The sequence below is a fragment of the Calidris pugnax genome, unplaced genomic scaffold, assembly GCF_001431845.1.
Source record: "Calidris pugnax isolate Ruff unplaced genomic scaffold, ASM143184v1 scaffold294, whole genome shotgun sequence".
Taxonomy (NCBI): Eukaryota; Metazoa; Chordata; class Aves; order Charadriiformes; family Scolopacidae; genus Calidris; species Calidris pugnax.
The window spans coordinates 759,016-781,387 of NW_015094505.1; the positions used below are offsets into that span (position 1 = coordinate 759,016).

The 22,372-nt window shown below is 44.0% G+C and overlaps 1 protein-coding gene across 7 annotated transcripts in view; it reads left to right on the forward strand.

Moving 5' to 3' along the window:
- TAF1 (TATA-box binding protein associated factor 1) overlaps window positions 1-22,372 on the forward strand; it is a 39,443-nt gene that overhangs the window by 983 nt on the left and 16,088 nt on the right. For 5 of the 7 annotated variants that reach the window (XM_014963114.1, XM_014963108.1, XM_014963110.1 and 2 more), the window contains exons 3-28: window positions 485-601; window positions 1,618-1,737; window positions 2,186-2,427; window positions 4,484-4,702; window positions 5,135-5,356; window positions 5,544-5,745; window positions 7,663-7,779; window positions 8,157-8,324; window positions 9,696-9,823; window positions 10,060-10,167; window positions 11,002-11,175; window positions 11,262-11,435; window positions 11,520-11,624; window positions 13,011-13,211; window positions 14,140-14,281; window positions 15,269-15,399; window positions 15,966-16,046; window positions 16,462-16,611; window positions 16,773-16,892; window positions 17,072-17,247; window positions 18,026-18,267; window positions 19,535-19,748; window positions 20,905-21,070; window positions 21,237-21,448; window positions 21,694-21,802; window positions 22,007-22,105. In XM_014963114.1, coding sequence (XP_014818600.1) covers window positions 485-601; window positions 1,618-1,737; window positions 2,186-2,427; window positions 4,484-4,702; window positions 5,135-5,356; window positions 5,544-5,745; window positions 7,663-7,779; window positions 8,157-8,324; window positions 9,696-9,823; window positions 10,060-10,167; window positions 11,002-11,175; window positions 11,262-11,435; window positions 11,520-11,624; window positions 13,011-13,211; window positions 14,140-14,281; window positions 15,269-15,399; window positions 15,966-16,046; window positions 16,462-16,611; window positions 16,773-16,892; window positions 17,072-17,247; window positions 18,026-18,267; window positions 19,535-19,748; window positions 20,905-21,070; window positions 21,237-21,448; window positions 21,694-21,802; window positions 22,007-22,105 — 4,139 coding nt within the window. Of the gene's footprint in view, window positions 1-484; window positions 602-1,617; window positions 1,738-1,758; window positions 1,871-2,185; window positions 2,428-4,483; window positions 4,703-5,134; window positions 5,357-5,543; window positions 5,746-7,662; window positions 7,780-8,156; window positions 8,325-9,695; window positions 9,824-10,059; window positions 10,168-11,001; window positions 11,176-11,261; window positions 11,436-11,519; window positions 11,625-13,010; window positions 13,212-14,139; window positions 14,282-15,268; window positions 15,400-15,965; window positions 16,047-16,461; window positions 16,612-16,772; window positions 16,893-17,071; window positions 17,248-18,025; window positions 18,268-19,534; window positions 19,749-20,904; window positions 21,071-21,236; window positions 21,449-21,693; window positions 21,803-22,006; window positions 22,106-22,372 lie in introns of those variants that run through there. The other 2 variants (XM_014963111.1, XM_014963113.1) reach the window with 2 other exon arrangements.

Genomic DNA, 22,372 nt, shown 5'->3' on the forward strand with positions numbered 1-22,372 from the left:
TCCAGCACCTCGAGATCTCTCTTGTATTGAGGTGCCCAAAACTGGACACAACACTCCAGGTGTGGCCTCTCCTGGTTGCTCTCACACTTGTTCTCTACCATTTTTTTTGTCTCTCCTCCTGCATAAATCTTTATTTTGTCTTTTCCGCTGTGTTAAACAAGTGCACAGTATTACTATGTCCTTTTTTTTACCTTTTTTTTTTTACTTCTTAGTTTGTTGATTGAACAGTTTCACTGAGTGACTGAAAGGTGTTTCTCGTGCTGGAGTTGCTTACTTAACCAATTTTTAGTGGAAGTCCGAGTTCTTGGAAGCTTTTGGTTGGAACGAGGGGAGGAATACTCCAGTGGGAGATGTTCATCAGATGGTTTTGTTTCTCTTAAGAAAAAGAAGCTGAGGAAAGGATCCATATGTGTGTAGCGAAGCCTGAAGTTAGTAATGTGTATTAAGATAAAGTTTTGTGTGACTAGATTTCTTTTCTTCCTAGGCTGGGTTAAGAGCACGGACGATGCTGTTGATTATTCAGATATTAATGAAGTGGCAGAAGATGAGAGCCGTCGGTACAAGCAGGCGATGGGCAGCCTGCAGCCAGCTCGGAGACCAGGTCAGTGGGGTGAGCGCTGCAGCTCTGGCTGTAGAAGGTATTTTGGGGCAATGGGCCTTGACAGTCTCTTAACACAATGGGTGACATTGTGCCTTTTCACTCCTTGCATCAAGAACCCAATACTGTTTTGTGAAACTGTGTTGGCTGGATGAAGCCACTGCTTGATATCTTCTGTTTCTAAGGAATTAGTTCCTCATTGGAGTTAAACTGTACTCAGGAGAGAAACCAGGATCTGCCTTTTGCTGTGGGATCCCCTGCAGAGAATACCCAATAGCTGCTCATATGTCTTTGAGCTACGTCCTCAGGAGCAGAGGGCTCTGCAGGAAGCCAGGTGCTGCTTGGACAGACCCAAAGATAGAGATAAGGTCTTGGTCCCTTAGGGAGTCACTTCAGCCTTAATGTCGCTCTCCTGTTTTACCCTTGAGTTCTTTTTCTGAAGTGACTTTCTGCAGAAGTCACTTTGGTTCTTTTGTCAGCCCCAGTGAGCTCTGGCCTACAACAGGTTTGCAAAGCCACATGGCTTTTCCTTTTCATCAGCTGCCAGTGCAAATGCTAAATCTTTGTGTATTCCTTAAAGCTGCCTTACACTAACCTTTCTGTTGACCTGTTGCAGTTAGTGGGATTTAAAGGTGATTTGGGCTTTTTAACCGCATTTTTCTTACTTCTTTAGCAGTTTTCTTTGCTCTGCACAGTGTGAGTAAGGGGAGGTGAGAGCAGAAGATACATACATATGTGATTTTTTTTTTTAAGTGCTCCAGTTATTTTCCTGCCAGTTTGCCTTTTTCCCTCCTCGCTGTTCCTTAAATTTCAGTCTTGCAAATGAGTTTATGGAGGGAGCTGAACTTGTAAGACTTTTGTATCTAGTTACAAAATGGGGACTGGTCTCCTCACTAATGAGAAGACACGGTCTTCTCATCAGGCTGGGACAGGCAGGAGAGAGTATAAATGGGAAGAGTGCCCCTCAGGCTCCCTCCTGCTGCCTGCCTGACACGCGGGCTCCTCTCCTGACTCCTTAGATGAAGATGAGGATGATTACGACGCCGACTGTGAGGACATTGATTCCAAGTTGATGCCGCCGCCGCCGCCACCGCCAGTACCTGGAAAGAAAGAAGATGAGAAGGATGCAGCTGGCCCCGGTGAGTGAGGACTTTCTTCTTCTTCTCTCTCCCAATGTGAATGTCTGAAGGAAGCAGACGCTGCTGTGTGGCAGTTCCTTCTGCGGCAAGCACCACGCCTCGGCACCGTTCTGTCTGCGGGCTGCACCTGAAGGTGGGTCTCTGTCCAGATACGCCATGTCGTAGGACTGTCTGAAATGTAGGGTGAATTATTTTCTTTCCAGTGCTTGTTAAAATCCTGATATTGACGATGAAATTGCTTTTTTATCTCATCCTCTCAGTTGTGGCTGGGAAATTCACCTGGAACGCTTAGGATAAAATGAAAGGTTAAACCAGAATGGTACTCATAACACCTGCAGAGGCTTAATTTTTGCATAATTTGGTATAAATATCGGATGTGGCGTTATGGGGTTGTACTAGGGGACAGGGAGGAAACCTGTTTGTTTATAAGGTGCTTGTTCTATTGTAGTATCTGAAGATGGAGACGGTATCATTTTGCCCTCCATCATTGCTCCTTCCTCTGCTGCCTCCGACAAGGTGGATTTCAGCAGCAGCTCTGATTCTGAGTCAGAGATGGGACCTCAAGAAGCCAGGCAGGCAGAATCCAAGGAAGGCAAACTCACACTTCCTCTTGCAGGAATCATGCAGCGAGATGCTACCAAACAGTTGCCAAGTGTTACAGAGCTCTTCCCGGAATTCCGACCAGGCAAGGTATCGTAAGAGATATGCGGAAAGGACAGAATCTGTGTCATGTAAGCCCTCTAAATGTGAATCGTGTAGCATTAAGAGTATGTTGCAAGCAATCCCATAGATGTTCTTGCTCACCTCAGGACTTTCTTTAGTTTCTCTGTACTGCTGTTTCCAGACTGCTTAACGTGTAATGCTTTTCCTGACATTTTCAGATGCCTCTTAAAAAGCGTCATATAAATCAGGGTGTGAGATAATGTTTTGCTGTTTTGTGAGCCCAGAGCCACAGGCCTGTAGATTGGTGAAAATTGTTATTCTGAGGTAGCAGAGAATACTATTGCCAGATGATGAAATAACATAATTCTAATTTCTTTGCTTTCTGGCTTTTCTGGCAAGTTTTTGCTCCACTTTTCATCCTGTCCTGAACTTGGTGTGCTCTTCCTGAAAAAAATTGTGATCTGTATCCTTAATCCTCCCTCAAAACTGCTCTGAGTATGGGTCAGAAATCAGCTCAATAACAAGTTGGTTGAAAGAAGGATTGTGTTTTGCACAAAGTGGATTCATTGCAATACTTCCCTAAACGCTCACAGATAGCAAATGTAGTCTGTGTAGTTCAGTAATTATTTTGGAAGTTTTAAAGCTGTCGAGAGGAAATGTGGGAGGGGAAGGAGAATAAAGATGCCAAACAGATGGTTGTGAACGAGGATAACTTGGTCTGAGGCGAGCCTCCATCACAGGCTTTGTGCAAGGAGCTGAGCAGTTTGCACAATTAAATGTCATGCTTAATGAGATAGCTAACCTCTGCCTATCTAGGTGAAGCTTTAGCATAGAAGTTAGCCTTCCTGATGCTCTTTTGGCTTTTGCAGGTTTGGTCTTTCCTGCGTTACTGTGTTTTGTGTCAGCCAGTGTGCTCATTTCTTTGGTGCTCGACACGTAGCGTCAGGGACTGGATTTGTGTTGAACGTGCCCGGTGGGTGCAGAAATCAGTGCAAGCTGTTAATGCTGAGTGCTTTTCATAATTAATTCATAAGATCTAGAGCTGGCAAAGCCTGAACTCCTGTAGATTTGGCTGTGAGGATTGGCTGATGCCTGAGAATGTGCCTGTTAATGTAGCAGTGTTTTTCTTGATGAAACCACTTAAAAATAGCATGTGGAGAAGCAGACTTTGTGTTTCATTGGACTGTTAGCAACTTGACTAGGTCTGAGATCTTTGCCATTGGCAAAAGGTCATTGAAACTGGCCAGAAAGGTTCAGCAGTAATCTGGGGGAGTTTTGGGAAAGGGATAATGTGGATGTGGGCAGAGATGGACAGAGTGGTCGTATAAACATTATTTCCTTTGGGGATTAGTGTCACAGGCTAACTGGGAACATTAATAGCATGTCTCTTTACAAATCTTTGGTTCTAATTCTTGTTTTATAAGTCTGTCAGTTAATTTGCGAGGGCTCTGAAGAAAACAATTATCACTGTTTAAAAATCAGCAAACATAACTGTAGAAGAAACGGAAGAGAAAGTTTGTCGTCGTCATTAGTGCAGGCTTTGGAGGGATGCAGTGTGCATTGAGGGGAGCTGCATTATGATGGAAATAAAAAGGAGTGTATTATTTCTGGACTGTGGTATTTTTATCTGGTTGCTTCAGAAATCTCTGCTTTATATAACTGTCTTCTAACTCTGTTTCTTTTGCTAATAATTTTATCAACTCTTCTTCAGTCTCTGTGTGTCTTTCTGAATGTTACGGGTTGTTCAAAATGAAAAGAATTATTTTCAGGTGGTGTCTTACAACATGCCCAATATGTAAAGGCAATCTTTCTTCTCTCTGTTGAGCCTCTTTGTGTCTCAAATCAAGAAGAAATCCTTTTGAAAAATAAGGATCCGTCAAACAGATGGATCAGAAACTTTTTTCCAAGTATAACCAAGAGATTATTGATTGCATCAGGGGTTGGGGTTGTAGTACAGGCCAAGCTTCTGAATTTCAGAGTGCTCTCTTGCAGTACTGCTTTTCAGGTGAGGGACAGACAGACAGACAAGCATTCCATGGTGTTTATTTTTTTTCTCTGACCCTCTTGTTTTTCTCTGTTCCAGGTGCTGCGTTTCCTGCGTCTCTTTGGCCCTGGGAAGAACGTTCCGTCGGTTTGGCGCAGCGCCCGAAGGAAACGCAAGAAGAAACACCGGGAGCTGGCACAAGAAGTGCAGATACAGGAGGGTGAAGTTGTAGTTGAGAGTGGAATGGAAGGAAAATCTCCTTGGGAATATGAGTTTGCTGCTCCTCCCCCTCCTGAGCAGTGCCTTTCAGACGATGAGGTGGGATATCTGAGACTTAGAGAGGGTCGCCAGCTAGCACTGGGGGTAGTAGTGGATTGGACAGCAGCTTCTGGAGTAAAGAGCTTTTCCTCCAAAATAAAACTGGAGGACAGGGTTGGCTTGTATTCCAGCTGTGCAGAAGTTCTTCTCCAGATACTAGTCAGTGACTTCAGGTGATTGCTTCTTACTGAGAAGGCTGCATCCGTGGTACAGAATCAATAGGAGAGCTTATCTTTGTGTCAAGAAGAAATCTGTGTTCTTGGAAGTCTAATTGCAGAACATTCTTAAGGCAGCTAGTAAGTATGGAAAAGCGCTTCTTAGAAAATACTTTTCTCCTCCGAGAATAAACTGGGAAACCTGGAAGGAAGAAACCTCTTAGTGACACTTAGATAGACCCGTGGTGTAACCATTCCCTCCTCTGCTCTGCTTCAGATTACCATGATGGCACCCGTGGAATCGAAATTTTCCCAGTCGACTGGTGATACAGACAAAGTGACAGATACCAAGCCTAAAGTGGCAGAGTGGCGCTACGGCCCGGCACAGCTCTGGTATGATATGCTGGGGATCCCCGAAGATGGCAGTGGATTTGATTATGGTTTCAAGCTGAAGGAGAAGAAGGAGGAGCAGGAGGTTAAAGGACACACAGATGAAGGGGTGAGAGGGGAGCTGTGGGGGACGACGTGCAGATGTGTGTGGCACTGGGGGCTGTGGCACTAGGAGAGCTTGGTGATCTGCCAGTGGGTGGTTGTGCACTGTGCAAAATGAGACTTTGAATTTTCCTCCTTTAGTTTGAAAGTATAAAGTTGCTTAAAGTCCTGCACTGACTGTTCTTTCCTTCCAGGATGGAGGGTCGGTGGATGAGAAGGATGATCTGCTAGCTGATGAGCACTTCCTGATGGTCACACAGCTCCAGTGGGAGGATGATGTTATCTGGAATGGAGAAGATGTCAAGCACAAAGGGACGAAGACGCAGCGGGCGAGTTTGGCAGGCTGGCTGCCATCCAGCATGACTAGAAATGCCACTGCATACAATGCCCAACAAGGTAATCAAAGCTCTGATGTGAATTAGAGTTGCTGTAGTTGAGCTGACTCGTTGCATGCTTTCATCTCAAATACAGAATTCTTCCTGTCAGGGAATCTTTTTTTAGCAAAATCACAGCTCTGCTCAGAATGCCGAGACTTTTATTTTCTTTCCAAAAACAGAGTATGTCCCTTCTGTTAAAGAAAATATCAACTCTGGCTTTCTTCTCTCCATGGGGAATACCAGATGCATAGATCCATTTATGAAGATGGAGAGGGCTGGAGCACGTCTCCTGTAAAGACAGGCTGAGAGAGCTGGGGTTGTTCAGCCTGTTGTTCAGTTATAGTGGCCTTCCAGTCCCTAAAGGGGCTCCAGGCTGGATCAGGGAGGGGAGCCATAGGATGAGGGGGAACAGTTTTAAACTGAAAGAGGGGAGATTGAGATGAGATCTCAGGGAGAAATGCTTTGCTGTGAGGGTGGTGAGAGCCTGGCCCAGGTTGCCCAGAGAAGCTGTGGCTGCCCCATCCCTGGAGGGGTTCAAGGCCAGGTTGGAGGGGGCTTGGAGCAACCTGGTCTGGTGGGAGGTGTCCCTGCCCAGGGCAGGGGGTGGGAACTAGATCTTCAAGATCCCTTCCAGCTCAAACCATTCTATGATGAGTATCAAGCGGTGCTGGATGTAGGATGTCTGCAGTTTATACGCCAATGGAATTTTCTTTATAAGTTTTTCTTAATTGGAAGTATTTTGTAAAAGTTTCTCCTGAACTAATAATGGTCCTCTGCTTTTTCTAGATAAGAAGTAACAATTCTTACAAAACTCAGACTTTTCTCTTAGGCACAGATGCATTTTAAATTTAAATTGCTTGTGTAGAATGAATGTTTATTATATGTTTATTATGTTATCCTGCTTCTTCAAGGAAAGACTAATGGGAATGTCCAGTCTTTACTGGGGGCTAGTGTCACCCCTTTACTGCTCAGCTATGAGTACAAGACACTCTGAGGAGCTGGGGAGATGAATTGGAGATAGCTTTTTTTTCTAACAGCTTTCCTTTCAGCGCAGTTGTGCCTGAGCTACCCAGGCCTGGGCTCTCTGTGTTTGAGTCCCATCAAGAGCTACAGTAACATGTTGGTCTGTTCACACACACTAGGTCTTACGCCTTCCAGAGCCGTTAGCTTAAGTGACCTAAGTGACACGTGAGTGTAGGTGAGTTGGGAGAAGCTGCCTCCACAGAACTATTCCTTGAGGTCTGCTTTGCCATCCTTTTTTCTCTGACAGTTTGATGTAAGTCAGGAAGCTTCTTTGGGGAGGGACTCTTTGCCAGGAGGTGTAATGATAGGACAAGGGGAAACGGTTTTAAATTGGAAGAAAAAAGATTCAGATTAGATCTCAGGAAGAAATTTTTTACTGTGAGGGTGGTGAGACACTGGAACAGGTTGCCCAGAGAAGCTGTGGCTGCCCCATTCCTGGAATTGTTCAAGGCCAGGCTGGATGGGGCCTTGAGCAACCTGCTCTAGTGGGAGGTGTCCCTGCCCAGGGCAGGGGGGTTGGAACTCAATGATCTTTGAGGTCCCTTCCAACCCAAACCATTCTATGATTCTGGAGGCCAGACCAGCTGTTTTGACAATGGCAACTGTCTGCTCGCTTTTATAGGGACCATATAGAAATGCACCTTATGCATTGTCATGCAGCATATGGGTAGCAAGCTAAACATAACTGTGAAGATGCTGCAGGCTCCTGCAGTAAGTTGTGCCTTAATGTGTTTTTCTAAGTCTTACCCTTATTAATGACACAGGGCAGTCTTTGTGATACGAGCAGTAGCTCCATCCTGGTACAGGCTGGAAACCTCTCTCTGTGCAACCCCCAAGTTCTGATTGAAGGCAATGCAGTGCCCCCTGTCCCTCCCAATCAAGCTAATGTTACTTCTCTTTTCCTTTTCTCTAGGTTTGAACCGCAGTGGCTCCTTGCTCAATCCACCAATTCCACTAGCACAGAAACCTAACGTAGCAGGAGTCCTAGGTATAGCAAAGGGCAAAGAAAAGCAGGTCCCTGAGCAGCAAGGTAATGAGAATGTCAGTCTTTGGCCTATCCGGCCATGACACATCTTTCTGTATAGATGTGTGCTCTGTGTGATAGCAGGATCCTTTTTTGGGAACAAGGTGTAGATAAAAGGGATACTTGTTTGCTCTAAAACCTGTTAGAGGCCCTGTTTTGTTCTTGGAGGTTCTCTGTGTTTCCATGGTAAAGCTGAGACTTGGGGCTCTGCTTTCTCTTTGCTTCCAAGGTAAGTTTTCTTTAGCCTTTTAAAGGTCCTGCCTCAGAAAGTCCTGAAAGATGGGGAAGGTGGAGGGAATAAGATGTGGGGATGAGCTCTGAAGTAGTTTTCTGCCAAGGTAGTGTATAAAACAATTAAGGATTCTACCTTATGATTGTTGCAGTTTCCCTGGATGAAGACAAACCCTGGTACTCTATTTTCCCAATTGATAATGAAGAATTAGTGTATGGCCGTTGGGAAGACAATATCATCTGGGATGATCAGGCAATGGAAACCTACTTGGATCCCCCTGTCTTAACACTTGATCCAAATGATGAAAACATAATTCTAGGTACGTTTATGGCACCCAGAAATTTGACCCAAATGGGAAAAAGACAAGTGGAAATAGAAGTGAGGATTTACAGTCACACTGTAAAGGAAATAAATGAGCTGGAGCAAAACTTAAGGTCTTCCTTTGTTCTGGCTTTTGAAGGTAATTTGCAAGAAATCAAAGGCCTAAGAAGAAGGCAGCAACGCTAACGGACTTTCAGCTCCCAAGTTAAAAGTAGTAACATGAGAATAAAAATTAATGCCCTGAAACTTAAATTTACCATAATTAATCTGACTCCTGGTGTGTTTTAGAAGCAACTGTCTTTATTTTACTTGCATGCATGTTGGTTTGAAGAGGAAAGGTGGAGAAATAAACCACAAACTAGCCCATGCATTCTCTTAGATCTGAGTGTTGGTAATATTCGAGCAGCCTTATATAATTTAAGGATAGGCACAGCTTGCCACACTTTTATATGGCCTGGATTGCATTTCCTTCCTCAGGAAAGCTGGTCAGTTCTAGGAATTTCTATATGTATTGATTGGAATGCTTTGATATTAGCCAGCAACCTTGAAAATCACTCTGAATTTGAGCTTGGTTAAAGCAAAGACAAACAGACTTTGCAGTATTTTGTTTCCAAGTCTGAAAAATACACCACGAAATTGAAGCTGTTTGTATACATAGTGACAAAGGTCACTGCTACTGGGCTCTTCTTATTTTATGTAGAGTGACATGAGATCTGTGCATAAAGTTGATACAGAATGTACCAAGCCCATGTCACTAGGCTCTGCTTCTTGTGTGAAAATCTGATTTGGGGAATCCATGCTTCACGAATTGCTAACTTTTAAAATTCATACTTCTTTCCTGGAATTTTTCAGGAATCCCTTTTGGATGCATGTCCATATTGTCTTAGGATTCAGACTCCCTTTCGTGTTGTATATATAGAGAGAAGAAAAAGATTATTAATACATGTAGGTGGGGAAACAACATTGGCACTCCTGTTGTCTCAGCTCTCAGCTCTTTGGAATAGCTTTGGCAGAACAGATGTTATTTCTTGTACTTTGATCAATTAGATTTTTAGTAAATTTTGTGTGGAGCAGCAGATGCCCCAAGCAATCCCCGCAACTGCCCTCCTCCCACTCAAATCTGCTCACTGCTGATGAGGGTAAGGTAGAGATTTAAGCACGAAGCTTTTCTCTGTGTGTTTGAGCTTTTTTCATATTAACCTGTATGGAAGAAAAGGTGGAGGAGTGTCAGAGAAGGAGGACAGTCATCCCAGAAACTGAATAAAAAGGCTAAAATGTCTGGACCAAGCTGCATCTTATTAGGAGGGTGCGGTGCTGAAGAGGCAGCCCTAGGATAAGTGCCCTACAGTGTGATTGCTTGTGTTTTCAGAAATTCCTGATGAAAAGGAAGAAATGACTTTGAACTCTCCATCCAAGGAGAACAAGAAAGAATCTTCTCTAAAGAAGAGTCGAATTCTTTTAGGAAAAACAGGTGTCATCAAGGAAGAACCACAGCAGGTCAGCATAAGCTTTAGCACTTTGCAGGTTGGCAATGACTGATTGTTTTTCTTTCTTTCTTTCTTTTCTTTCTTTTCTTTCTTTTCTTTCTTTTCTTTCTTTTCTTTCTTTTCTTTCTTTTCTTTCTTTTCTTTCTTTTCTTTCTTTTCTTTCTTTTCTTTCTTTTCTTTCTTTTCTTTCTTTTCTTTCTTTTCTTTCTTTTGACACCACTCTCTCTCTGTTTAAAATTGAATTAGAACATGTCTCAACCCGAAGTGAAGGATCCCTGGAACCTCTCCAATGATGAGTTTTATTACCCCAAACAGCAGGGACTTCGAGGAACCTTTGGAGGAAACATCATTCAGGTAGTCCCAGTAGTGTTGGCTCTAGAGTGAGAGATAGAGTGTCTTGGTAGGAGGTTTCTATGTATGATTTAGGATATGTAGAAAAAAAGAATTTAGATGACAGCGGGTCAGTTAAGTGTTCATGAGAGAGATTTTTAATGTTGTTCAATTAAAATGATCAGAAAGGAGTTTGAACTAACTCTTTGGGATTGCCCTATCCGGTGAAGGTTTAGGTGCTAGGTCTTGCTGTATTGTACTTGCTGAGCTTTTGTTTGGTCTCTCTTTCTGAAGCAGTAGTGGGAGGGGGGAAAGCGGTGCAGAGAGTCAAAAGGTGAGGCTGTACTTCTGCTACTAGTGTGTTTTAATCTGGATGTTATAAAGATAATTTAGATAATGATGAATTGGAAGTACCACTCACTAGCCCTAGGTGAAGAGGTGATTTTTTTTTTTCTTCTTTCATTGTGGTATTCAGTGACCTCTTCTAAAACCTCATCTGATTCCAGCCTCTTCTGTAATGGGAAAAATGTATGTAATTCCAACTGTACTTCTCTCCCACTGATAGGGATAATGGCTTTGCATGCTCCTAGTTAATAAAAAAATCCTCTTGTTGGGTACCATTTGATAGAGTACAATTAAAGTCATCTCTGTACAGAAAGGAAGGATCTATATATGGATCTAAGCACTTTCAAAAGGCAACATGTGTGGTAACAAGCGAATTTCAGTGCACTAGTATTACTGCTAGCAGACGTAAAATGTTCCTGGGTTCTGTTACTGTATAGGGTTAGCAGGGTAGGAGAATGATGTTGGTTTTGAGCCGATAGGTATCATTCTCAACACGTTCTGTTCCCCTGCTAGCACTCCATCCCAGCAGTGGAGCTTCGCCAGCCCTTCTTTCCCACCCACATGGGTCCTATGAAGCTCCGACAATTCCATCGGCCTCCCCTGAAGAAATACTCTTTTGGTGCCTTGTCCCAGCCAGGGCCCCACGCTGTGCAACCTCTGCTGAAGCACATCAAAAAGAAAGCCAAGGTCCAGTAATCGTTCTCTGTATCCCCTGTCTGCTCTGCCTCTGTCTGTGGTGCTGTTCTCCTGACGCTGTCTCTTCCCTGGGGCAGATGAGAGAGCAGGAGCGTCAGGCTTCTGGCGGGGGTGAGATGTTCTTCATGCGCACGCCGCAGGACCTGACTGGCAAGGATGGAGATCTCATCCTTGCTGAGTACAGTGAGGAAAATGCCCCTTTAATGATGCAGGTTGGCATGGCAACAAAGATTAAAAATTACTACAAAAGGGTGAGTATGCGGGTTTTGCTGTTGGAGGGTGGTTTTATCCTGCCTCTCGCTGAGCGCTAACTGCACTGTCATTGCACGTTGCAGAAACCTGGCAAAGATCCGGGAGCTCCAGACTGTAAATATGGAGAGACTGTTTATTGTCACACTTCTCCCTTCCTGGGTTCTCTGCATCCAGGCCAGTTACTGCAGGTGAGAAGAGCAAGCAGAAGAATACAGAGAAGTTGAACGTGGAGCAATAGGCAGAATGTCTCATGCCCTGTTTATTGAATCACAAATAATGCTTAACTTCCAAAAAAAATTCAAACCCAGATTCAGTTTCATTTCCATTTTAAGTCTCTTTGTTTACTGATAATAATTCAGTTCTAGGCTCTTTTTCTTTTATGTTGTATGTTTTCTAAAATTTTTGTAGGAATGATAGGAATTGCAGGAAGTGAATCTTGGCTGCTTTGCTTGGTAATGGCATTAGAAATAGTTTTAGAGAGGACTGAATGGAAGGCCAAAGCTGCTTGAATGTTGAGGAACTCAGTAAATAGGTGTTGGAGGAGATAGGCAACAGGGATTTATCGTGGTCCAGGATGCGTGAGCATTGTTTTGTGTACTTTGAGAATTGCACTGCTAGTTGTCTGCTGGATGCCAGTTACAAGTTACAAGCCAGACCTCTTGCTTTTATATGCCTTTCTCTTGTTGAAATGTGTACATCTGAGATGGGGAGAGGAATTAAAAATGTTACAAGGACCACCTGGTTACAAAATAGATTATAAATGTAAAAATAAATTGATATCAGTTAACACTAGCTGCTTTTGCTACAGCAATAATTCTGTCCAAGATGTACCACAGGAAAAAAGGGGAAGATTGATACTGGAGATTCATCACAGAACCAACAATGCTAATTGTTTAAGCCTAAGAGGACTTCAAGCTTTCCAGAAGTCTTGGTTTATCTATGATGAAGTGAGGACAGGGCCAGCTCAGGGGAAGCTTTACAGTGTGGGAGAGTAGCAGTGGGCAAGGCTCATGGAAGCTATACAGGTGTAGAAAAAAACCTTTTCTAGAAGAGGATGGTCCTTCCAGTTCCAGTCAGTCTAGTGCCTCCTTGGTGCCAGTTTAAACTTTCTTACCTATAAACGCTGAACTCTGCTGCTCTCTGCTTTTGTGGTCAGGTTCTCAGAGCCTTCTTTCCTGAGCAATGTCTTTAGTCCTTGCCTTCTCCCATTCCCAGACTGTGTGTGTGTCCTGGGCTGGTTGCTGTGGTTATAGGATTCTTCTATCCCTATCATATGTCTTCTTTCTATCCCTTTTTAAAGTGCCTCCTTAAAGGTCAGTCCAAAGAGGCCTTCAGACTCTTTCTGCATTTGTTCTAGGTTTTCTTGTACTTTGTGCTTCATCCTTGGTTACTCCCTGCATTAAACAAGGAATGTTGTGACTGCATGTCTCCATATATTGTGATACAAATGACAGTGTACCACGGGATTTACTGGGGTGTTTGATTAGTTTTTTTAAAGATCTTTTTTGTAGATTGAGTTACAGAAAATTTAATCAAAACCTGACTTTCTAACTTTGATTTGTTTCTCTTATTAGGCATTTGAAAACAACCTTTTCCGGGCCCCGATCTATTTACATAAGATGCCTGAAACAGATTTCCTGATTATCCGGACACGCCAAGGCTATTATGTTCGAGAATTAGTGGATATTTTTGTAGTTGGTCAGGAGTGCCCACTTTATGAAGTACCTGGTCCCAACTCGAAACGAGCTAACACCCATATCAGAGATTTTCTGCAGGTATGTGATAAGAGACAGTTTGGGGATCTGAGGGGTCTTTCAAGAAAGCCCTGGGCATAGCCCCAGGCCTCACATGGACAGACTTCATTTGAGAAGCTCATTGCCCTGCTGTGGCTCCTTTTTTTTGTGTGTGTGTTTTTTTTTGTTTGGTTTGTTGTTTTGGTTTTTTTGTGAGGTGAGAGCACTACAAGAGTTGGATGTTAAACATTCAGACCATTTTGGTTGTCATTTAACCAATGGTTTCTAGCATGCTGCTTCTGTTTAACTGCATCCTATCTGATGAGTATATGAGGCTTTTCATTAGCCAAAATAAAAGGTTATAAGATTATCTAAAAGTGTAGGAAACTGAAGAAAACAGAATGAACTTTGAAGTGGTTATGCTGTGTAGAATGAGTTACATGGGTTTTACTAAGAGCAATTAAGGGATCTTAGAGGATCCTATGTCCAATAGGTAGCACAGAATTGGAATTGCTTCATAGGTCTATATTGATTTCCTAGATCTTGAGGCAGTTAAACCTTGGGGTTGTCAGTGAACATTCAAATAAATACATCCAAATTTAGATTTTGGAAAAAATTTCTAGTCATTTACTTTCAGTTTAATTCAGAATTATAACTGGAGGTATTTGCAGAGCAGGAAAGTCCCTGCCGCTTCCAGAGTTCAAGTTTCTGTACCAAAGCATGGACATTTCTAATGTGATAATACAAAATTTCAAGACAAATGTTTTGTCCATGTCTGCTTCTCAAAAAATAGCTGGACCTGAAGCAAATACGTGGCTTGGAAAGCTTATCCTAAGTAAACTTATAAGAAACGATGGGTTTTAAGTAGGAAGCGTGAAGATGACACTAGAGTTGACGGCATTGCCTGCACCGCCTTAGCAGATTGGTTCAGTGCTTTCTTCAGACATCACAAATGAGTCTTGTTTTGTAGGTTTTTATTTATCGCCTCTTCTGGAAAAGCAGAGACCGTCCCCGGAGAATTCGCATGGAGGATATCAAGAAGGCCTTTCCCTCCCACTCGGAGAGCAGCATCCGGAAGCGGCTGAAGCTTTGTGCTGATTTCAAACGCACAGGTATTTAAAGATTTTACATGGAGACGTCAGCTGCTCTTTGCTGCACTTGCAGGTCCAAACAGAACAGGAGGAGACAACATCTCCTCCTTGTAAACCGTTTTAGAAAACATCTATTTGAAGACCTGAAATGTAATCTGATAAGTCATTTATTTTTTTTTGTTCCAATTTTTTGTAAATATATGCTTTCTTTTGGCACGAGTGTACTCGATGGTGAGAAATGACTACAGTTTGGACATTTTTTTATAGTTGTTTGGGCCATGAGGAGGAACTTCCTCCCTGTGAGGGTGGCAGAGCCCTGGCAGAGGCTGCCCAGGGAGGTGGTGGAGTCTCCGTCTCTGGAGACATTCAAACCCCACCTGGACACGTTCCTGTGGGACCTGCTCTGGGTGGCCCTGCTCTGGCAGGGGGTTGGGCTAGATGATCTCCAGAGGTCCCTTCTGACCCCATAGCATTTTGTGATTCTGTAATGATTTACTTGTAAATTAGCAATGTACGACACCAACACATCCTCGTTCCCTTCCCTCTGTGTATGGCTGTGTTGTGTTTTGCCAGCAATACATGCCAGCAGAAGCTTGTTCCATCTTCATGAATCTAACAGCACTCTGAGAGCCCAAGTTCTGACTTTTGTACGTGCAGAATTATAAACAGGGGGTAATACAAAGCTTTTTAGGCAAGCCATGGGGAAAAGCAGTTTGAGATAAGGAAGTGAAAGCTGCATTAAATGCTTTTAGAACGTAGTTTATACATTGAATGAGCATGAATGATGAGAGTTTGCTGATAGAACAGGCACTAAGTGAGGGGGTGTTGATTTAGACAACTGCAGAACGAAAAAACCTGTTAGTGGTCTAAGTGTGAGGGATTTGTCATACTTGCTCCTTTTGCCAGCATTGCAGCCAGGTACCAAATCTTGAAATACAGTTAGGATTATGATGGCATCCAACATTTGTGGGAAACTGTGCTCAGTGTTTGATCTGTGCATTTTTTCAGGGATGGACTCAAATTGGTGGGTCTTAAAGCCAGATTTCAGATTGCCAACAGAGGAAGAGATCAGAGCAATGGTATCCCCGGAGCAGTGCTGTGCTTATTACAGCATGATTGCGGCTGAGCAGCGGCTGAAGGTAAACACTCCTTGTAGGCACTGCTTCTCGAGTAGCTCTGTGAAGGGGGAAGCTCAGTAACACCTCCTGCCTAAAGCTAATTTTGCTATACAGTAGGCAAATTAGGCCCCTGACTACTGGGCAACTTGCTAGGTTTTCTGCTGCATAAAAAAGGGAGTTAATCTCTTAACAAGAGAGACATATTCTTACCACCTGTTACTTAGATACTGAGTTAGCTGTGCTCAAAGGTGGCAAAGGGAAGGTGTTTCTACCTTATGGTAGGGCTTATGTTTCTACTGGGAGCTCTACAGCAGAAGTAACCGCTGTTACTGTGGTTACTGGCTGTGAGAGAGACTGGTTATTTTTTTGGAGTCAAATGCAGTATTTAGTTACGGAGTTTGTCAAAATACTGTGCAGTTTGACATCTGTGATGCTGTGGGTCACAGCGGATCTTGCAAAGAACTGTCTGTGGAAGTGTGCTTGTTCAGCATGACAAGTCTCCACAGGAGATTCATAATACTCTTCTAATTCTCCAGTAACCTTTTTAAGACTTCAGGCTCTCATTTTTTCCTAATATTTCTCTGCAGGATGCAGGTTATGGGGAGAAATCCTTCTTTGCACCAGAAGAGGAGAATGAAGAGGATTTCCAAATGAAGATTGATGATGAGGTACTGTCAGAGCAATGCATGAGCATACATGCCAATATGTAAATCTGCATGGCAGGAGAGAAACGAGGTCTTAAAATATGAAAGACGTGTTTAAAGTAGGATTCAGTAGATCAAACGTTCTTGCAGCTTTCCTGGGAACTCTGCTGCCAAGCTCATATCTCTGTTTGGGGATCCTTCTTGCCAGGTCCTTTGAGGACTAGACTTTTGCCTTAAATGGCTTTTGTTGAGTTATCTAGTACTTTGATTCTTCATAGAGTTTTTATCAAGGCAGCTGAAGGATCAAGAAGCAGAATTCACCCTCATTGTGTCAGTTGAAAACTTTTCAGTATGATTGGAACAATCTAAAACAAAAAGCTTGGAATTCTCTTCCAATGGTAGCAGGATTACAAGAGCATGTTTCTCTTCTTCCTGGCAGGTGCGCACGGCTCCGTGGAACACCACTAGAGCCTTCATTGCTGCTATGAAGGGCAAGTGCCTCCTAGAAGTGACTGGTGTAGCAGATCCTACTGGTTGTGGTGAAGGATTTTCTTACGTGAAGATTCCAAACAAACCAACTCAGCAGAAGGTATGGTTCCCTTAGGTTGGGTTGAGAAGGAGTGATAACTGGCAAATCACGTAGGAGAAATGGAGTACATGTGGGGCATCAGGAAGAGAAAATATCAGAAGATGAGCCTGTGAAAGACTATGGTGTGATGACATTCATAAGCTGCATCTTCCTCTGAATAGGATGATAAAGAACCTCAGCCGGTGAAAAAGACAGTGACTGGGACAGATGCTGATCTGCGCCGACTTTCCCTCAAAAATGCCAAACAGCTTCTGCGTAAATTTGGAGTTCCTGAAGAGGAGGTGAGCATGACCCTGGAGCAGGTTACAGAGTCCACTTCACCAATGGATTCAGCAGCTGGTGGTGGAAGGGATGTATACTTTTCTACTCTGACCTTGTGTGGAAAGGAGTTGAAATTCAGAGTCAGCTACCTCAGTTGTGTGTCTCTAAAGCCATTTCTAGTCTGTCTTCCTCTTTCCAGATAAAGAAACTGTCCCGATGGGAAGTGATTGATGTGGTACGTACCATGTCTACAGAGCAGGCTCGGTCAGGGGAAGGTCCTATGAGCAAATTTGCACGTGGGTCTCGGTTTTCTGTAGCAGAACATCAGGAGAGATACAAAGAAGAGTGTCAGCGCATCTTTGATTTACAAAATAAGTAAGTTCTTATCTCATGTTTACAGCCTTGAACCCCACCCCATCCACACCTTAACAGTCCAGAACTATGTATGCCTGGGGCTCACTGATACGTAGTGGTCTAGATACTGACTCAACTGGGAAGTCTTCCTTCGTCCAGACTTTCTCTGTTACCTCCAAAGCCTGGGACTCCTGAGCATTGGCCTGAGCAGCAAAGACTGAAGCAAAGGAGGCATTCAGCAACTGTGCCTTCTCTGCATCCTCTGTCACCAGGGCACCCATCTCATTCAACAGCAGGCCTACATTTTCTCTAGTTTTCCTTTTGCCTCCAATATACTTGAAGAAAACCTTGCTGTTGACCTTGACATCCCTTGCCAGGTTTAATTCCAAGGAGGCCTTGGCTTTCCTCATTTCATCCCTGCAGACTCTGATGGCATTCTTGTAATCTTCCCCAGTGGTCAGCCCCTTCTTCCACGCACTGTAAACTTCCTTCTTCCACTCGAGCTTTTTCAGAAGCTCCCTGCTCAACCACGCAGGTCTCCTGCTTCCCTTGCCTGAATTTTTGCTCTTAGGGATGCACTGATTGGCTTGAAACAATAGATCTTTTGGACTCGGGGATTACAGGGGGACTGAAAAGGAAATCTATTGTGGCTATTCCTGTAGTAGTGATTTGCAGCATTTCTTTTCAAACCTTTTTATCATTTTTACCTTAGTATTTCTGGGAGGGTAGTAGGTTGATTTTTGCAGGGGGGAGGAACTAACTAACTGAAGTTCTTAACTCAAGGTGCCTCCTATTTCAGGGTTCTGGAATCCACTGAGATCCTGTCAACGGACACAGATAGCAGCTCAGCTGAAGACAGTGACTTTGAAGAGATGGGAAAGAATATTGAGAATATGTTACAGAACAAGAAAACTAGTTCTCAGCTCTCACGGGAAAGAGAAGAGCAGGAACGAAAGGAATTGCAAAGGATGCTCCTGGGGGAAGACAGTGGCAATGACAAAGAGAGGGGCAAAAAGGACAGGAGAGACAAAAAGGGGCTGTGTAAGTAACTGCAATCCCTGGAATGTGCCTGGGAAGGGATGCAGAACTTCGTGTCAGGCTGCAAAGTGTGCTGGTCTGGCGTGTTAGAGGAGAGTGTGGATTCCTTACAGGGAGAATGTATCGACATTCTTATCTGGGGCATCTTCCTCCTTCTGGGCAGTTACCAGCTGAAAATGTGTTTAAAGTGTTTTCTTCGCTCTATAGCTTTGCATATTTTGAACTATTAACTTACTCTGGTATTTCTTTAGATATTCTCTGCTGCTGTAGTTTCCCGTTTTTTTGGGGATGGGGTGGATGGGTTGTTTTTGAGTAGTTTTCTCAAGAGGCGTTCACAAAAAGTTCCTGCAACCAGCTCCTGGCACTGTAATTGCATCTTGTGTGTAAGCACAGCTGTGTGTGTGAAAGAGATGTGCACAACATGTGGGCTGAGAGCAGTGTCCCTCACACAGCGTGCTGTAGCAGTGTGTTTGGGAGGTAACTGGGCAGCTGCCAGATTTGGATCTCCTGGAGACATGTTTATTTGAAGTGCATCCCAACAGAGAACTTGACACGTCCTTAAAAGGCAGGTAAAAGTGTTTGACCCACGAATGAGCTGCTGTCTGTAGGAGAATGCTCGTGGCCACTGCTACTTGTTGCATTTGGAGGTGCAAATTGAGCTCTGCATCTGGGTAAACTTCATTGTTGCTGTTGGAAACCCGGGATGGGAACAAATCACTGATTAAATAACTACTGGAATAATTTAGTAAGGGATATGTGGAAGATTTGCTGATGATTGTTGCCTTATGCAAAGATATCCAGCGTTACCTTGAACAAAATCTCTCAACCAAAATTATGGGTGGTGCTGGAAAGGTTCTGTGGGCACATGAGAGGAGTGGAGCTCACGGTTTGTAGCACTAGTTGGAGAACTGGATAATTGTGACCTTCAGTTTCTGCTGGATCTCCGTACCGATCATCAGACCCTCTGTAAGGATAAGCAATCTGCAGGGCCACGTCACAGTTGCCCTACAAGTTGTATTTAGGCACCTGCAGGTCCTTGGTGACTAGATGTTCCTTCTGGCTTTATAACCCACGTGGATAAGTCAGTATTTTGTCTCTGTTTCAGACTGAGATATGTCATTAAGAGGACATGAACAAGCAAGGGAAAGACTCGTATCGCTTAGGGTTTCCTGAATTTGTGTCTTGGAAGTTTTTAAGCCAAAATTACCCGCTGTATTTAAACCAATGTTTCCATGATGTGAAAGAAATTAAATAAAACACTCTCTTACAGCATCAGCTTCAGGAGCCTCAGCAAACTCTCACAAAGATGATGACACTGCCTCTGTAACCAGTCTTAATTCCTCTGCCACCGGCCGCCGCCTCAAAATCTATCGCACGTTTAGGGATGAGGATGGGAAGGAGTACGTGAGGTGCGAGACGGTTCGGAAGCCCGCTGTCATTGATGCCTACTGCCGGATACGGACCACCAAGGATGAAGAATTCATGTGAGACCTATATGATTTTTTTCTGGTTTTTTTTTCTTTTTAACTTTGCCTGTAGAGTATTTCATTCTGTTAGCAGTAGGAAGAAATGTAGAATTGAGTATAGAAGCCCAGACTGTAATTGTGGAGAGAGGGAGAGAGATACACCAGAGGGACGGGATGTCATCCAAAAGGACCTGGACAGGCTGGAGAGGTGGGCCCAGGTGAACCTCATGAGGTTCAACAAGAGCAAATGCAAGGTTCTGCACCTGGGCTGGAACAATCCTCGCCGCCAATACAAACTAGGGGGTGAGGGATTGGAAAGCAGCCCTGAGGAAAGGGACTTGGGGGTGCTGGTGGACGAGAAGCTGGACATGAGCAGGCAGTGTGCAGCTGCAGCCCAGAAGGCCAATCCCATCCTGGGCTGCATCAAAAGATGCGTTGCCAGCAGGTCCAGAGAGGGGATTCTGCCACTTTGCTCTGGTGAGACCTCACCTGGAGTATTGTGTGCAGGTCTGGAGCCCTCAATATAAGAAGGACATGGACCTGATGGAGCAGGCCCAGAGGAGGGCCACAAGGATGATCAGGGGAATGGAGCACCTCTGCTACGAGGACAGGCTGAGGGAGCTGGGGTTGTTCAGCCTGGAGAAGAGGAGGCTCCGGGGAGACCTAATAGCAGCCTTCCAGTACCTGAAGGGAGCCTACAGGAAGGCTGGGGAGAACCTGTTTAGAAAGGCCTGCAGTGACAGGACGAGGGGCAATGGCTTCAAGCTGGAGGGGAACAGATTTAGACTGGAGATGAGGAGAGGGTTCTTCACTGTGAGGGTGGTGGAGCACTGGAACAGGTTGCCCAGGGAGGTGGTTGAGGCCCCTTCCCTGGAGATATTCAAGGAGAGGCTCGACGAGGCCCTGGACAACCTGGTCTAGTTGGGGGTGTCCCTGCTGACTGCGGGGGGGTCGGACTAGATGGCCTTTGGAGGTCCCTTCTGGCCTGGGCAATTCTATGATTCTGTGATTCTATTTAATGGCTGTCCGTTTGGAGGGTATTATGGATTTTGTGCAGTGATTGACCTGGAAGAAGAGTACCTGGTAAATCATCAACTCAGATGAAAAAAATTGTGTCTTTTGGTTTTTTGTTTTGTTTGTTTTATTTGGTTTGTTGGGTTTTTTTTCCCCCCAGACGAAAGTTTGCTCTGTTTGATGAACAGCACCGTGAGGAAATGCGGAAGGAGAGGCGCAGGATCCAGGAACAGTTACGGCGCTTAAAGCGGAACCAAGAAAAAGAGAAACTCAAGGGTCCTCCAGAAAAGAAGCCCAAGAAAATGAAAGAGCGTCCAGACTTGAAAGTAAGTGTATCTATGCATAAAGCATGCTGACAAGTCTTGGGTATTGGAGAAGTTTTCTGTTCCAGTGATGTACTAAAGGCCTGACCAGGGAATTTTAATGATACTCTGCCTTTAAACTAGGAGACTGTTTGAATTCTGATCTCTCATCTTTCTTACATCTTTGCAGCTAAAATGTGGAGCATGTGGTGCAATCGGCCATATGAGGACTAATAAGTTCTGCCCTCTTTACTACCAAACAAACGCCCCACCTTCTAATCCTGTTGCAATGACAGAGGAGCAGGAGGAAGAGCTGGAAAAAACAGTAATTCACAATGATAATGAGGAACTCATCAAAGTAGAAGGAACAAAAATTGTCCTGGGAAAACAACTGATTGAGAGGTAAGGGAAGACGCAGAGATACCAAGGCGTAGTAAGAAAAAATAATGTAGAGCTTAGTGCAGAATACTCATAGGCATATTAATCACAGGAATAAAGTGACAGGGCTTTACACAGACTATTCCTACAGTATTTTGATTGTATATTTGGTATCAGGACAGATGGGACCAGAGCCAGTACTGGGGGACAAATGGTCTTGGTTCATAAGAGGGATGGGGAAACTCTTACACTTTTCTGTTTTTACCTAGCGCGGATGAGGTTCGCAGGAAATCACTGGTCCTGAAGTTTCCCAAACAGCAGCTCCCTCCGAAGAAGAAACGGCGAGTGGGGACAACTGTCCACTGTGATTATCTGAACGTGAGTGAGGGTGTCACTGAGCTGACTGCAGCATCTCTGGCTATTTGTACCAACTGGGCAGTTTCTTTACTACTTCTTTGCATCCTCCGCATTCAACACAGATACCTGCCCAGTAAATTAATAAACTAAATTGCCTAGGATTTCCGTGGGTAGGTATTTTGCATCTTGGGACTGCCTTCAGTTTTCTTCCTCTGATTTCTTTAGCGTCCTCATAAGTCTATCCACCGACGGCGAACAGATCCCATGGTGACGCTGTCGTCCATCTTGGAGGGCATCATCAATGACATAAGGGATCTTCCTAATGTAAGTTTTTATGAGACCAAAATCCTCTGTTTTAAGCAATATGATTGAGGTAGGCTTTGTGTTGTAGGCAGCAAAATGAAGCTAGGCTTTTCTCAGCTGGGTGGTGTGCCACCCCTTGCCCTTGCACACAGGTCCTGTGCATTATTTCCTAAGTTAGCTCAGCTCAGAATCTTTTTGAGATGAAAACGTCCATATCAGAAAGTAACATTGAATAATCTGTATGGATACATAAAGTCTGGGATGTGTGGTGTGGGGGATTTTTTTATT